The sequence below is a fragment of the Cervus elaphus genome, chromosome 20 (assembly GCF_910594005.1).
Source record: "Cervus elaphus chromosome 20, mCerEla1.1, whole genome shotgun sequence".
Lineage (NCBI taxonomy): Eukaryota > Metazoa > Chordata > Mammalia > Artiodactyla > Cervidae > Cervus > Cervus elaphus.
In genome coordinates this window covers 44,072,889-44,089,494 of record NC_057834.1, presented here as the reverse complement: position 1 = coordinate 44,089,494, position 16,606 = coordinate 44,072,889, and the positions used below count along the sequence as shown (strand labels likewise).

At 41.5% G+C, this 16,606-nt stretch overlaps 2 protein-coding genes across 3 annotated transcripts in view; one reads left to right on the top strand and one right to left on the bottom strand.

Moving 5' to 3' along the window:
- RNF115 (ring finger protein 115) overlaps positions 1 to 3,404 on the bottom strand; it is a 66,068-nt gene extending 62,664 nt beyond the window's left edge. Inside the window, exon 1 of one of the 2 annotated variants that reach the window (XM_043875964.1) lies at positions 3,153 to 3,404. In XM_043875964.1, the coding sequence (XP_043731899.1) occupies positions 3,153 to 3,254 (102 nt within the window). In that variant the 5' untranslated portion in view covers positions 3,255 to 3,404. The remainder of the gene's footprint in view (positions 1 to 3,152) is intronic. The other variant, XM_043875965.1, reaches the window with a different exon arrangement.
- A 67-nt stretch (positions 3,405 to 3,471) lies between these two features.
- POLR3C (RNA polymerase III subunit C) lies at positions 3,472 to 16,281 on the top strand. The gene is made up of 15 exons (XM_043875960.1): positions 3,472 to 3,750; positions 4,737 to 4,903; positions 5,505 to 5,760; positions 5,869 to 6,054; positions 7,123 to 7,211; positions 9,185 to 9,289; positions 9,420 to 9,512; positions 10,944 to 11,024; positions 11,280 to 11,331; positions 11,824 to 11,884; positions 12,329 to 12,479; positions 13,247 to 13,348; positions 13,456 to 13,505; positions 13,930 to 14,079; positions 15,571 to 16,281. Exons 2-15 carry the CDS (start codon positions 4,757 to 4,759, stop codon positions 15,650 to 15,652), a joined length of 1,605 nt encoding a protein of 534 aa, XP_043731895.1. The 5' UTR covers positions 3,472 to 3,750; positions 4,737 to 4,756; the 3' UTR covers positions 15,653 to 16,281.
- The last annotated feature ends 325 nt before the right edge of the window (positions 16,282 to 16,606 follow it).

The following is a 16,606-nucleotide window of genomic DNA, read 5'->3' as shown; positions in this document are numbered from 1 at the left end:
AAGGCTCATCAAGATTAGGAAACCCCAACACCTACCACCTAGGACCCTGCACACAACCCCACCCTCTTGAAATCTTGCAGAAGAGTGCAAGACTGTTACTGCCTTGATCTTTATCATATACCCCTGCCTAACTATATAACGGAGAAGGCAACGGCAACCCACTCCAGTATTCTTGCCTGGAAAATCCCAGGGACGGAGGAGCCTGGTGGGCTGCCGTCTATGGGGTTGCACAGAGTCAGACACAACTGAAGCGACTTAGCAACAGCAGCACCAACTATATAACCTCTCCCTACTCACCAGGGAAAAAGTTGGCTTGAAACTCAAAATTCAAAAAACGAAGATCAAGGCATCCAGTCCCATCATTTCATGGCAAACAGATGGGGAAACAATGGAAACAGTGACAGACTTTATTTTCTTGGGCTCCAAAATCACTGCAGATGGTGACTTCAGCCATGAAATTAAAAGACGGTTGCTCCTTAGAAGAAAAGCTGTGACAGAAGAAAGACTTCTGTCTTTCATACGGAAGAAAAACACAGCGTATTAAAAAGCAGAGAAATCACTTTGCCGACAAAGGTCCATATAATTAAAGCTACGGTTTTTCCAGTAGTCATGTACGAATGTGAGAGTTGGACCATAAAGAAGGTTAAGAGAGGGAAGAACTGATGCTTTCACACTGTGGTGCTAGAGAAGACTCTTAAGAATCCCCTGGACAGCAAGATCAAACCAGTCAATCATAAAGGAAATCAACCCTGAATATCCTTGGAAGGACTGATGCTGAAACTGACACTCCAATACTTTGGCTACCTGATGAAAACAGCCAACTCACTGGAAAAGACCCTGATGCTAGGAAAAACTGAGAGCAAGACAAGAAGGGGACAACAGAGGATGAGATGGTAGGATGGCATCACTGACTCAATGGACCTGAATTTGAGCAAACTCCGGGACATGGTGAAGGACAGGGAAGCCTGGAGTGCTGCAGTCAACACGGTCGCAAACAGTTGACTCAGTGACTTAGTGACTGAATAACAACTCACCAGGGAGGAGGGCACAGTTCTTGAGGCACTAGCCTACTATCCCCCTTTGCCTGGTAAAGTAATAAAGCCACTCTTTCCTTCTCCAAAAAATTTAATTAATTTAAAAATAAAATCCAAGTTTAATATTCACTAAATTTTACTAAAACTATTTTCACTGCAAACAGGGAAACATTTTTAATAAAAAAGAAAATTCCTGAATCATTATTCACTTCTAAAATGAAGACTTCTTTGAAACCTAACAACAATACCACTGAATAATATTTTCATTCTAAAATCTCAAAAAAACTGAGTAGCCATTGCCCTTTTGTGAAGAACACTTATAACACAGAAATCTCCATTTGTAAGGGTTTGTCCCTCTTTGCACCAGAAACAGAAGGATAGTGAAATCTCAATTCTTATCAATGGAGAAGTCCTGACTTAAATCTGCAATCATGCTTGTTCACCGTGTTTTGCATGATAATCTGCCAAAACTGGTCTCCCCTCTTCCCCAAAGTATTCTGTTTCTAGCTGAAGATGTTATTTAATGAGATGGCTTTATAGTCATTTCAGGGAGAGATTCAGTTTTCCTTGGCATCTCCCCTGTATACAGGAGGTATACATGTTGTTATACTTTTTTCTCCAGGAAAAAATAAAAAATAAAATTCCCTTCACGATTTCCCCCTCATTTCTTAGTACCTCCTTTCTAAAAGAAATTTGTCTTCTTATCTGAAAGGATCCAAATCAAAAACACACGACGTTGAGATAGACAGATCAAGATTAGCAGTAAGGAGCAGTATGGCAAAAAGCAGACAGACACAAACACAGCCAAAAACCAGCAAGCAAAACTAAAACAGCATGTAGATGAAACTATGACTACAAAATTGGGGGTGGGGCAAATAGTGAAGAAAGAAAATGCTTTAAGAGCCTGAAAAAGCACAACCTTTAGGCAAAAAGGCTCTACCTTTAGGCACTTTCTGCCTGGCCTCCATTGGTGTTTCTAAGAAATAAGATATACAGACACACTTTAGTAGGCTTTCTTACAGATTTTATCAGAGACGCTGTAAACACCAAAGGAAGTTGTTAGGCACCCTGACTTAAGGCTGAACACAGATACTTCTAAGGAGAAAAACAATCATAACTAGCTAACGATGGTTGGCCAAAGGCAGGATTAACATTCATCCTGGTGGGTCTATAGCCCAAGCCAAAAAAGCCTGTGTGGTTTCGGTGTTGTAGCTGGCGAGCTTGCTGCAGAAGCACTTTTTTTCACAGCCATAGCACTACCTCTCTAGGGACTAACAAAATCTGGCAGAGAGTAGTGAAAACCAATTTTACATTAGATGATGCAGTCCCCAGCATTCTGTCCTAGATCTTTTTTATTAAGCGAAGAGAGAACCAGAGGAGGAAGGGTGAGTAAGGCAGGTGGTGCGAAAGACACTGGCAGCATGACAATCAAAATAAGCAAGTTGAAACAATATGTTCTGCCTTCTTCCTAAAGCCATTTCCTTCAATAGTGATAGGGAGCGCAGGCAGTCTGCAAGTCATTAGCACACTGCTGTTTTCACTTTCAGAAGAACACTGGAAACCCCTGAAGAGCAAAATCCCCATCTCCATCCCAGTTACCTTCCAACCCTCTCTTTCTCTCCGCGTTTTCTTGCTTCCTTTCCTAGGGACGACCGAATAAGGACAATTCTCGGCAATCCGCTATTTTGCTTTAATGAGGAGGGGGAAGGGGGAGGGTCTGGTAAAAAGTGGAAAAGGAATAAAGGTGAGAGGCAACAGCGGAAAGAATATCGAATTGCAGGAAAACAGAGGTCATCGTGGGAAGGAGACAAGGTGAAGAAGAGTGCATGAAAACAGGGGACATGTCAGAAGAGAACTTGCTAAAGAAGGTCAAAAAAATTAAAAATGGAGCGCGGGAGGGGGGAGGGAGGAGCTGGTCAAGAGGGGAGAGAAAGTGAGGGGCAGGTGGAACATCCGAGCGAGAGTTGCGGAGCCTGGGCCGAGACGCCCGGGCAGCAGGGTACTGGAGAGACCGATGTCAGGTGAATCGGGGTTGTATGGGAAGCTTAACCCCCACTCCAGGACATCTGGGAGAGGAATCCGGGCCGATGCCCGAGCGCAGAGAAACCGGGCTCTTACCGGTAGTTTGGGGCTGACCTCGCCCTTGCAAAAGTGGCAGAAAAACCGGTGCGCGGCAACCGCAGAGCCCGCGCCGGCCCCGGCCGCCGAAGCCTCCGCCATTTTTCTCTTTCGCCACGGCTGTCCGAGAGGGCAGCCGGCCGGTCTTTCGCCAGGCCGCTACCTCCCGGCTGCTGTCGCCTCCTCGGCCGCCGCCGCCGCTTCCTCAGTGCTGCCAGCCTCTCCAGAGCCCGCGTGAGTCACGTGAGTCCGCCCAGCCCACAGAGGCGGTGGCGCGGCTGCTGACCCCGCGGCCCGCCTCCCAGAACCAAAGAGGCGCAGGAAGGAGAGTCCGCCCGCCGCCGCCCGCCTGCCGGCTTCTCAAACAGCCCCTCGCCGGTCCTCCAAACTCCCAGCGAGAAGAAAGAAAGAGCGTCCCCGGAAACCACCGAAACGCTGGGGTAGAGCGGCACACGTTTTTCCTCTTCGCCGGTCCTCCTCGGTTGCCGTGCTCCTGCGCGAAAGGACCTTGGGCTCCCCCTCTGCCCCGGCGGTCAGCGGGAACCTCACAGAGCAGTCGTGGGGAGCTCAGCGGCGCTACATTGCATTTGACCCAGAGGTTAGTGGAAAATGCGGTCTGAACGAGGCAGCCCTGTCCCTGGACCCGGGGATCCAATCCGGAACCGGAACCAGCGGGAAGGGAGTGAAGAGCCAGGACCCAGGCTCTCTAGAAATCCTTTTCGAGGATGGCAGAGGGTCTGGGGATGTGTCCCGAAAGACCTGTGGATGGGAATAATGAAGCTGAAAGGCAAAGTCTGGGTTGGCTTCTGAGGAATTGGGAGAAATAAATGAACAAACCAGTATTTAATAGCACTTGTGATTGTGTAGTCAACCATGTCTGTTTCTTTTTGTGTCTACTTAGTGAAGAAATCGAAATTTCAGAATTAAATACTGCCCTGCTAACAACATACTTCATCTCCTATCTGAAACACCCTGTTGAAAAGCTATCATTTACCTCCTAACTTACTTTGCAAAGTTGTCATTGCCTGTTCACTTCCAATAGGAGTGAAACAATGAAGTATAGAATCTAAGGTCTGTGATAGGTCACAAAACCATCTACACCCAATCTTTCAAGAAAATTAGAACCATACATGATCCCATAAAGATAAATCTCATATACATAGGTTTCCAGTCTTCTTTTTCGATGCATGTGTGTGGGGGTTTTTTCACAGTAATTAAACTTTCCTCTACATTTTGCTTTGTAACCTGCATCTTTCACTTAATGAATAATTTTCTACACTAATACATATTGTATTATGAATGTTGGCATAGAATTCCATTGTATGCATATACCATAATTTATTGAAATAATCACTTATTAGGTTCCCAGAATATCAGTATTCTAAAGTGACATGTTTTTATCATTCCCTTGGAACAGAATATCCAAAACAAAAGCATTAGGTCAAAGATATGCAGGATTTTAAGGCTTTTGGTATATCTGCTGTCAAATTGCCATCTAGGAAGAACATGAATTTACATTCAGCAATTCTGCTCCCAACATAAAAGAAAAACTTCCCATCATACTGTCTTTTATTTTTTTCCTAGCTCTGAGACTCCTCAGCATAATGACTCAAGCAGAAATTAAACTGTGTTCTTTGTTGCTGCAAGAGCATTTTGGAGAGATTGTAGAAAAAATTGGAGTCCACCTAATCAGAACTGGCAGCCAGCCCCTAAGAGTTATTGCCCATGACACAGGAACTTCGCTGGATCAGGTATGTTTGGATCACGTCAATTTGCTTTCATTTCATTAATTTCTTTTACCTACCCTTGAATGTTGTTACTGCCTGCCCCACAAGGACAGAGGAGCCTGCTGTGCTGCAGTTCATAGGGTTGCAAAGAGTCAGACATGAGTAAGAGACTGGATAACCCCACGAAATGGAAAAGAACAAAGTCTGCCCTAGGATCAGAATGGTGTTATTTGATAGGAGAGAGAGAATGAGACATAGGGCCCAAGGTTCTGCTTCTCAAAGAGTTCTGGCTCCTTGTATCTTCTTAAGCAAATCTTTCCCCCTCTATCCCATACTTCATTTATTCATAATGAGTCTGTTAATCTCAGTACTACATCTTAGGAATGAGAATAATAGAGGGGAAGTAAACTGTACTTTGAAAGATAAAGATTGGAGGAAATATGAACATCATAGTAAGGAATCTTCCTGATTTTTTCCACTCATGATTCTTACTAACTATTCCAGTGGAGAGAGGGAGCAATTTGCAGCTGTCTCTTGATATTTAGGAAACTGTTGGACAAAACTTGCCAGCAATAATGAACTGCATCTTCAGATTTTTCTTCTCTTTCTTTTATATCCTCTCTAGGTAAAAAAAGCTCTTTGTGTCCTCATCCAGCACAACTTGGTGATATATCAAGTGCACAAACGTGGCGTGGTGGAGTATGAAGCCCAGTGCCACCGGGTGTTGCGAATGCTTAGGTATCCCCGGTACATCTATACCGCCAAAACACTGTACAGTGACACGGGAGAGCTGATTGTTGAGGAGCTGTTGTTGAATGGCAAAATGACAATGTCAGCTGTTGTGAAGAAAGTAGCGGATAGGCTCACAGAGACTATGGAGGGTCAGTACTGTGTCCACGGCTGTTAACAAAAGCATAGATTGACTGGCTGCAGGAGTGAACCCTTAGCTCTCTGAGGCCGTCTCATGCCTGTTTCCTCCTGTCATACAGATGGCAAGACCATGGACTATGCTGAGGTGTCAAACACATTTGTGCGACTAGTGGACACACACTTTGTGCAGCGTTGCCCCTTGGTGCCTGCCACTGAGAATTCAGATACTGGGCCGCCACCACCTGCCCCCACTCTTGTCATCAGTGAAAAGGACATGTACCTGGTTCCTAAACTGAGCTTGATAGGTAAGGAATTTTGACCCCGAGATCTGTGACTTGCCCTAATTGTAGATTCTTTCATGAAAGTTTCATAGTGATTGTTAAATGAATGACTTAATCAATGAAGCAGTTACCAAGGATTTGCTCTATGCCAGATACTGTGGTATAAAGTGATGAAAAAAAACATTATGGTCCCTGCCCTTATGGAGCTTGAGTCTAGTGTAGGAAGCTTACATTAATCAGATAGTCTCATGGATATGTAACTAACAAACTGTGATTAGTACTGTGAAGAAAAAGTATGAAAAGTGTGTTAGCAGTGTTAGGAAAATATATAACAGGGGACCAGATTTACCTGGGAGTTGAGGACACATGCTTCTTTGAGAAAATGGCATTTGAACCAAGATTTGAAGCAGAAGTAGGAGCCAGTCAGTGAGGTAAGGTGTGAAGAGGTAGAGGATAAGCATTCTTGGCAAAAGGAATTGTATGTAGTGAGGGAAAAAAACAGTATATTTGAGGAATTAAAAGAAGATCAGTGTAGTTAAAGCATAGAGAGCAAAGGAAAGAGAGCCATACAATAAGGTTAGAGAGATAGGCAGGGAATAGATCATGCAAGACCTCATGGAGCATTTGTTCTTTATCCTAGATGCGAAGGAAAACTACTAAAGGATTTTAGAGGAAGTAACCTGGTCTAATTTGCATTTTAAAAATATGTTTCTGTCTGCAGAAAGGATGGGGCAAAGGTAAATGTAGACAAACCAATGGATAATCAGGCATAGAAGGGGTGAGGAAAACAGAAATCAAGAATGACATCTGGCTGGCATACATGGAAGGATGAGCATACCGTTCACTGTGAAAGGAAGCCTTGGAACAGAAGCAGTTTGAGGGAGAGAGACTATGAGTTTCTTTTTGAACATGTTGAGTTTCAGATGATTTCATCATTAACTTGAATTTCTGGTAGTTCCTCCGTCTCCTCAACATCTCTTAGCTAGAGGCCACTACAGATGTCTTTGGGATAGCGACACCTGCTGTCACCTTCCGCCGTTTCCTGTCATCATAGGAGATGTAGCCTATCAGTGCAACTGTTCTGTTTGGCAGGGAAAGGTAAAAGGAGGAGATCGTCTGACGAAGATGCTACTGGGGAGCCCAAGGCCAAGAGACCAAAACAGACCACAGATAACAAAGAGGTAATGATGCTTCTGGACTTGGAGTCTTCACCCTGAGGCCAGCCAGGAAGAACACTGAGATAACAAGCCCCGAAAGAGCTTCAAGGTTCTTGAGTTGAGAAGTAGTAGGATTATGAACTTCATCAAATGTTGGCCAGGGACAGACTAACAAAGAGGGCACCCCATTACTGTCTCTCTACTGTCCATTACTGTCTCCCTTCTGAGTCTTAACCTCATTGGACAGAGGTAGTAGCTTATGCAAAAATAAAGGGCCTAGAAAAAGTTTAAATTGATCACTGTGGCTGGACTATAGAGACCACAGGGATAAGTGGACACAAATGAGTCTAGAAAGATATAAGTAGGCCTGAGCTCTTACATTCAAATGCCTTCTCAGCATCCCTATAAAGATGTCTAATAAGCATCCCAAAAGTAGTATGACTAGAACAGAGTAATTGATTTCTCATTCCTAGCTATCTATTCCCTCCTAAGCTTTCCTCATCTTAGGGACATCACCAAGACAAACCACCTAGGATACCATTTGCTTAAACCAAAGTCCTGGGAGCCATCTGACCTCACAGTAAAACCTGTCAACCCAATTTCTAAAATTAATTCAAATCTGACTATTTCTTACCAGTCACCTTAATCCAAACCACTATCACTGTAGTCAAGACCTCACCAACGCTCTCCTAAGCAGTCTCCCTGCCTACATTCATACCTACATAAGAGCCAAAATGACTTCCTAAATTGTTCTTTAAAAAGAAAACAAAAAACCATTACTGATATTTGACTCCTTTAAAACTTCCCATTACTCTTAGAAGCAATCTAGATCTTTACCATGGATTATCCTTTACATGAACTAAGTCTTTGCATGATCTGCTGGAGACAAGGCTTTCCAATCTCAGCTCTTCCTTCCGTCCCTCAAATGTGTCATACATGCTCTTTCTAGTCTTTTGGCTTTCATCCCTAGGATTTCTTCCTCAGATCTTCATGTAGTTGCCTCTTTTTCTTCATTCCGATCTCAGTTCAAATGCTGTTTTTTAAGAGCTCGCGCACCTTTGCCCACTCTCTATTCCATTCTCTACCACATTTTCCTATTTCATCTTCACAGCATTTAAAGGTAGATGAAATTATGTATTATTTGTGCTCCCAATAGACTAACTCTTTGAGGACAATATCTTGTCCCTGGTACCTGGAATACTAGCATAATATCAATAAGTATTTTTTGATTGACTAAAGAGGTTTACACTTCACCCTGAAGATAAGGGGGAGTCATAGACAGGTGAATGAAGTAGCTAGATTTAAGTTTTAGAAATGTTACTATAGTACAGTGGTTCATAACTTGTACAATTTCATGGATGCATTTCAGAGAGTCCACCTGTACTTGTTCATATGTACATTTTTCTATAGAGTACTCATAGCTTTTTTCAGATTCTTCAGGGGAACTGTACCTCAGCTGAAAAAGCACAGCTCTATGAGAAACAGGGAGGACAGTGCAAAAAGAAAAAGATTAAAAACAGAAAACCAAGTTATCCTCTTTTATAGTGTTCATTAAAAAAAAAGAAAATTAGTTAGGAGGCTACTTATAGTCATTCAGGTGAGTCAAGATTAGAGCCTAAAATAAGGTAATGACAGGATAAAGAAAAGTAGACCTCTGATTGGGCTTCCCTTGTGGCTTGGCTGGTAAAGAATCCGCCTGCAATGTGGGAGACCTGGGTTTGATCCCTGGGTTGGGAACATCCCCTGGAGAAGGGAAAGGCTACCCACTCCAGTATTCTGGCCTGGAGAATTCCATGGACTGTATAGTCCATGGGATCACAAAGAGTCGGACACAACTGAGCAACTTTCACTTCACTAAATTCACACAACTGAATGCTTTTTTTCTCCAACCAATTTAGTCACTATTGTATAGGAAAAGGAACAGTGAAATCCAAACCCCTCCCCTGAAAACTTCACTGTATCTAAATGTTTCTTTCTGATACTTTTCTCCTCCTCAGCCCATTCCAGATGATGGGATTTATTGGCAGGCCAACCTTGACAGATTCCACCAGCACTTCCGTGACCAAGCCATTGTCAGCGCAGTTGCCAACAGGATGGACCAGGTGATATCTAAATGGGTGGGACAGTGGCTGTCAGGAACATGACACTGTTTACTGGATGTGGCCATTGGCATATAGCCAGAGCCCACGCAGCAGAGTGAATTCTGAATTCCAGTTCACTGTTCAAACCTAGACCAGTAGTGAGATCGTGAGGACCATGCTCCGGATGAGTGAGGTCACCACTCCCTCTGGTGCCCCCTTCACCCAGCCATTGTCTTCCAATGAGGTGAGCTTCATGCTTCTTATACTAGTTTTCTGACATATTCTTGGATGTTATAATTATTATACGTAGAGCCTGGGATTAGGTTAAGGTCCAGACCTTGAAAGAAAGGGTTTTTGCCGTTTGAGGTGGGACAGTGATTATCCCCAGGTGGTACGTACTGAAACATTTGGCCTCTTAGGAATTCAGCCTTTAAAAACCTAAACCACTATTTTAGTCAAAGTACAAGTAATTCTTTTTTTTTTTCATTTTTAATATATTTTATTGAAGTATAGTTGATTTACAATGTTAATTTCTGCTCTACAGCAAAGTGATATTATATTATTTGGCTGCTTGTATTTTTTTTCAGTATATTATATATTTTTTAATGTTTTAATATTTTGTTTATTAAGTTTTGTTGATTGAAAAAATATTTAATATATCAAATACTTTATATTCTGTTACTGTTTATAATCATACCAATATTTACCCATGTTAAATATAGTTGTATTTTTACAGTGTTTAGATTTTTTTTAAGTTATCATATAACAAAAATTTAAATACAAATGTTTTTCCGATGACAAAAATAATTATATGGACCTGTATTTAGAGATCTATAGTTCTTTTTTAATATTTATTTATTTATTTAGCTGCACTGGGTCTTAGTTGCTACACGTGGGATCTTTGATCTTTGTTGCAGCATGCATTATCTTTCACTGTAGCATGCAGACTCTTAGTTGCAGCATGTGGGGTCTAGTTCCCTGACCAGGGATTGAACGTGGGCACCCTGCTTTGGGAGCACAGAGTCTCAGCCACTGGACCCCCAGGGAAGTCCCTAGAAATGTATAGTTTTTCAAAGTTGTAGTTCCCCAAACTTTCAGAAATGGCAGGCAAGTGCTGTATCTTGTAGATGGTAGTTACATGGGTGTATACAATTATCAGCACTCATCAGACTGAATCCTGACAATCTGCGCTTCTTGTGTGTAACATACTCTAGTTTAAATACATATGTAGTTTTGCCTAATCCCAACCCCAGAGATCTTTGTCAGTAGTTTGGTACATATCTTTATTCAGACATCTTATATATAGTCTCATTCAAATGTGGGTATATGTATATTTTTTAATAAAAATTTTAAAAGGGATTATACTCTGCATACTATTCTAAACTTGCTTCTCTCATATGACAGTATACATAAACTTCCTTTTCATGATCTATCTCATTCTTTATAATGGCCATATCACATTCCACTTAATGTGGCCACACTGTACTATATTTTAATGAATTTCTTATTATTGGACATGTGAATTCTTTCTAGTTTTTTACTCTTATCAACAATGCTGCTGTGCTTTGGGACATTTTTATACTTGTGATATCTAAAATTAAAACATCTTTATTTCAGCAATGTCACCAGTTCTAAGTTCCCAAACCCATTTTCACTGTCTCTTTTTGCTCCATAGATCTTCAGATCCCTACCTGTTGGCTATAACATCTCTAAGCAAGTTCTTGATCAATATCTCACTCTGCTGGCAGATGATCCAGTAAGTCTTTTTTTTTTCTTTTTTTTTCTTTTCTTTCTTTTTTCTATTGTGTTTAGGATTAATTTCTGCCGCTGATAACTGGTAGCAGTCTTCTGCGGCTTCATTCTCTACCTAGCCAGCTCAGACAATTTCTCTACCATTGCCTGATGGGAGAGCCTCCTGCTACCGACTCTAGCGGATTTGCTCTTCTGGAAACAGAATCACTAGACTTTCCATTCAGATAACACATGTTCTCTCTCCCTCTTTTTTTAATAGCTAGAGTTTGTTGGAAAGTCTGGCGACAGTGGTGGAGGAATGTATGTCATCAGTATCCTTATGGGTGGTTATTTCCTTAATAGTCAGGCAGCCTGAACTATGAAACAGAAGGGTGACTTTAGGAAAGATTTGATATTTAGTATACTAAGTGGGGAAGGGAATGGCAACCCACTCCAGTATTCTTGCCTGGAGAATTCCACGGTCAGAAGAGCCTGGCAGGCTACAGTCCATGGGGTCGCAGAGTTGGACACGACTGAGCAACTAACATACACATACAGTATACTAAGTAAGTTAGAAAATTGAACTAAGACACTGATGATAAAGAAGTAAAACAGACTGTTAACTAACTAAATTTTAGTTAAGCAAAACCCTGACTTAAGCACCTTTAGTTAATTAAGGTTTTGAAATACTTACATAACATAAATGAGACTAATGTGAAAAACAAAAGAGTATTTAAATTTTAAATTAACGACTCTGGAATGAAACTAAGAGCACAATATTCAGGCCAAAACATTATGGAGTGACCTTTACCCTCTACATAAAGACCTGCATAAGGCTCTAGGATCTCTAGCCACGGCCACTCTGGAGTCCGTCGTACAAGAGAGGTAAGACGGTTACCCTGAAAGGGTTGGGGGTCAGGTACTTCCTTTCACACCCCATTTGAACAAGTGATTTGATCATTAGGTAAGCAACCAGTATAGGCACACCTTGGCACATCTTGCCCCATTTTCTATTGGACTGCTATGGATCCCATCTATTACTGCTCTTTACCCTAAATACCCTGCTGCTTAATTCCCAGGGATGCCAATTCATCATCCTTCCTAACACCTTTCCTTACAAATGGGGGAACTGAGGCATTCGAGTCAGCAGTTGGTGACGCTCTTATGATAAGCAGTATTGTCATTGATCTGTGGAGTTAGGAAGGATTCTCTGATTGCTATTCCTCTCAGGTCCTTGCTCCACACATAAGACACTAAACAACCCCCTGTGACTAAGAACTAAAGCTAATTTATGTTGGCATGCCATTTGCTTTCTTTATTCCTTTCCAGATTTGGATCTCGCTGTGCCAGGATATTCCGTCTAGTTTTACAAAAGAAACACCTGGAGCAGAAGCAAGTAGAAGATTTTGCAATGATTCCAGCAAAGGAGGCAAAGGATATGCTTTATAAGATGCTCTCAGAAAATTTCATATCACTGCAGGTAACAATAATTGCCAACCAGCAGAGGTGACGGATGAGAGAAATTCCTGAAGCAAATATTCTGAACCTCAAACAAACTCTGTATCCATCTTTGAGACAGAATAAAAAAAAAAAGATTGACAAAGACATAGCAAGCACTTGCAAAATAACTGTGGAGCTTTATCTGGAATTGTAAAAAAGAGGCACAGCCAAGAAATCACCCCAGAATCACCCTACCTTTTTTTCTTTAGCTCCTTGTTCCTGTGACTTATCCTTTCCTCAAGCCTTAAGTTTATTACCGGTCAGTCTATCAATAGCACCTGTTGGGTCCTCACTGCATGCAGAGCTATGTACTCTACCCTAAAAGGAAGTAAGATAGAATGGATTTTGGAATCAGAATCACAGCTCTGCCTATCACCCAGTTACACTAAGCAAATTACCTACCGCCCTTCTTCCCACCTACAAAATGGTGATAGGTGGAGGTAACAGAAATAATATAGTTTGTTGTAAAAATCAAATACAGTCTACTTGGCACATAAGAGTTGCTCAGTAAATGTTAAGTCCCTTCTCTTTCTTCCCCACTCAGGATGTTGACAATCAAAGGGAAAAACAGGACATCCCAGTGCTCCATATGGCCGATTATGCTATAAACACAGATGCTATATGCCTGGGGGAGAGGGAATATAGGTGAAAGAGAGGGCTTAGTAACTCCAGATGGCACAGGTATTTACTTTGCCAGTTCTGAAGGAAAGTATAATGTCCCTTATTTTTCTTTCTGTGGACAAACAGGAAATTCCCAAAACACCAGACCATGCCCCATCCCGGACCTTCTATTTATACACTGTGAACATCCTGTCAGCTGCCCGGATGCTGCTGCATAGGTGCTACAAGGTAACTCCTCCCCACTCCCTCTACAGAGATGTCTCACCCTCACACCCCCTTTAGTTGTTTTGCCTGAGCTGCTTATATAGAAATGTGCATTTCTTCTCTCCCCTCAGAGTGTAGCCAACTTAATAGAAAGGAGACAATTTGAAACCAAAGAAAACAAGTGAGTAACATTTTTCAACTGAGTAATTACATTTTTCAAGGCCAAAAAGCTTATGGGGAAATTTCCTATAGGAATGGAAACCAATAGAGATAATAACCTGTCTGGTTGCACTGAATTATTGGCTTAGTTTGGCATAATCATGCATTCATATACACTTTTCTCATATATCCCCAGTGAAATAGTTTTGCAGATTGAATTTATGAGCAACATATAAACTGGCACCAAACTTTAAGTACAAGGGAGAAGCAGCAAGAGTTTCAGGAATAGTCACATTTCTAATTAAACTCGTAGAAAACATCCTTAGAGAGTGACACTGTCCACTTTGACCAGGAACATAGTAAAGGGGGAGTTACGCCCCAGGTCTATGGGATAAAAGAATTTCCAAGGCTAGGGGACATGCTTCAGAGTTGTGTTGTTCTGACAGGCGTCTACTAGAAAAGTCTCAGAGGGTAGAAGCCATCATTGCATCTATGCAGGCTACAGGTGCAGAGGAGGCACAACTACAAGAAATAGAGGAGATGATCACAGCCCCCGAACGCCAGCAGCTAGAGACCCTGAAACGTAACGTCAACAAGTAAGCCTCACAAACTTCAAAGCTGTGTTTCAAAGTACCCTCCAAACAAATCCACTTTGATGTCCTGCCGCCCCTCCTACTTAACATGAGCAAACTGAAACTCAGTATCTTCTTCCTCACCTCAATTAACAGAATTTAATCCACCTATTTTCCTAAGCTCAAATTTCTGAAGATATTCTCAGCTTCTCGTCCCTCACCTCTCTCTCTCTCCTCTCATCTCTTTTCTCTCTCCTCTCTGTCTCTCTCTGTCTCATGTTCACCACAACTGTTGATGTTACTTCAGCTGTGTGTCCCAAATCTGGCCTTTATCTTGCTCTCCATGCATGCCCTTCTCACCTTTTTCCCAGACCTCTGCAGTCACCTCCCCCTTCAAACCATTTCTTATAATGCTTTCAAAGTTAGTTTCTTTAAAGGGATTGATAACATCACTCTTCTACTTTAAATGCTTTATTGACTTCTTGTTTACAACAAAAAGACCAGCCTCCTTGGCGTAACATACAAGTCCTTTCATGGTTTCATACTAGCCTGTCCCTTCATCCTCATTTCCTTTCGCTCCTCACCATAGACCTTCATAGGGATTGCTTTGAATCTGTAGATTACTCTGGGGAAGATTGCCATCTTAATGATACTAAATCTTCCAATCCATGAATATGAAAGGTCTTCTTCCATTTACTTAGTTCTTCCTTAATCTCTTGCAATGATGTTTTCATTATTCAAGTCTTATAGTTTTTTTGGTTAAATTTATTCCTGTTTATTCTTTTTTGATGCTGTTTTAGTGTTTTCTTAAATTTCATTCTTGAATTGTTCATTGCCAGTGTGTGGAAATAGAACTGATTTTTGTGTTTTGATTTTACATCCTGCAATTTTGCCAATTCATTTACTAGATGTAAGTTTTTTGTGGATCCTTTGAGATTTTTCTGTCCATAGGATTATGTCATCTGTGAATTAGAAATAGCTTTACTTCTTCCTTTTCAATCCAGATGCCTTTTGTCTGTTTTTCTTGCCTAATTTCCAGACTAGAACTTCCAGTGAACTGTTGAATGGAAGTAAAAAGCATCCTTGTCTTGTTCCTAATCATAGGGGGAAAGTTTTCAGTCATTCTCCACTAAGTATGATGCTCAGTATGGGTTTTTCATAGATGATTTTTATCAGTATATCAGTAGAAGCAGTACTCCCTTCTATTCCTAATCACTTTCAGCCTCAGCCACTCTCAGCTTCTATTTTAAAAGACACTGGGTCCTTTTACACCTGTGCCCTTAACATGTGCTTTTTCCTCCTTGCAAATTAGACTATAACTTCTCCTGGGACAGAGGCGTTGTTTTTTGAACCCTCAGCAATTTCCACAGTGCCTAGCACATACGAGATGCTTGGTCAATGGGAGAATGAGCTATTAGTTCTCCTGCTTTCTGCCCAGTAACCAGTCCAGCCTCTAATCTTAAATGTGCTGATAAATGTTCAGTCTGGACAAATGCTCTCATTTTTTTCATTCAGGTTGGATGCCTGTGAGATCCAGGTGGATGAAACCATCTTCCTGCTGGAGTCATACATCGAGAGCACCATGAAGAGACAGTGACCCAGAAGAAAAGTTTTCCTCCAAAGATCTGAGGGGATTGGAAGGAAGAATAAAGGAGTAGGAGAGGATCCAGATTCTGTACTGACATTCCCTCTCCCTACCACCCAGAGTACACCAGAAAGAGTGTGACCTGTCTTTTTTTCAAGTTTGCTAATCCTGTTTTAGAACCATCATTATATTCTACCCTCATCAAATCTTGGCAGGAGAAAGAACCTTAAATCAACTAGATTAATCATCTGTTAGATGCATCAGTTCCCACCGAGAACACAGCTAAAGCTGTGTTTGAACATCTCTGACAATGAGAAAAACTTCTTCCTAAGCTTTTTATTCCATTTTCAAAAAGCTGCACCTGCTCTTTACTTTGTTAAACTGTAGTATTAAACACACACAGTGTAGAGAATGTGAAAGACTACCATGGAGAGGGGGATAAAAGCTATTTTTAGGGCTAGCAGGTGGATTGGCCCAAGCAGCCATACTAGAATCTATGGATAAATGTCACATTTGCCAGCTCTGGGCTTCTAACACATCTGAAATTATGTGTATGAAACACTTAGCACAGTGCTTGGCATATGATAAGCACTCAATAAATCACTGCCTTTCTCTTCACCATTATTCCTAAAAACTGGCAATTGTAACTTCCCTCTCTCAGTACTGTGGATAGATGACTATTCTAGTTGGTATAATTTGTCCCAGCAGCTTCATTTCATTTAAAGCAGTTAGGTGTTGTTTCATAATCACTGCAGTTTGCTCCTACCAGTGTTAGTCCTGATTCATTAAACATTGAAATGCCAATTAACTGTAGATAGAATATACAAAGATAACTCTTAATAAAATACCATCTCTGCTTTCAAGACACTTAGCATCATTTTTCAGCACAAGTTACGTCCCCAGTACTAGGATGCAATGATGAATAGCCTCGAGCACAAACATAATGAAAGGAGACAAATAAGTTCA

Coding starts and splice junctions, on each gene's coding strand:
- POLR3C (XM_043875960.1), top strand. CDS start 4,757: ATGACTCAAGCAGAAATTAAACTGTGTTCTTTGTTGCTGCAAGAGCAT. Junction 5,761..5,868: donor GCTCACAGAGACTATGGAGG/GTCAGTACTGTG, acceptor CCTGTCATACAG/ATGGCAAGACCATGGACTAT. Junction 7,212..9,184: donor AGACCACAGATAACAAAGAG/GTAATGATGCTT, acceptor TCTCCTCCTCAG/CCCATTCCAGATGATGGGAT.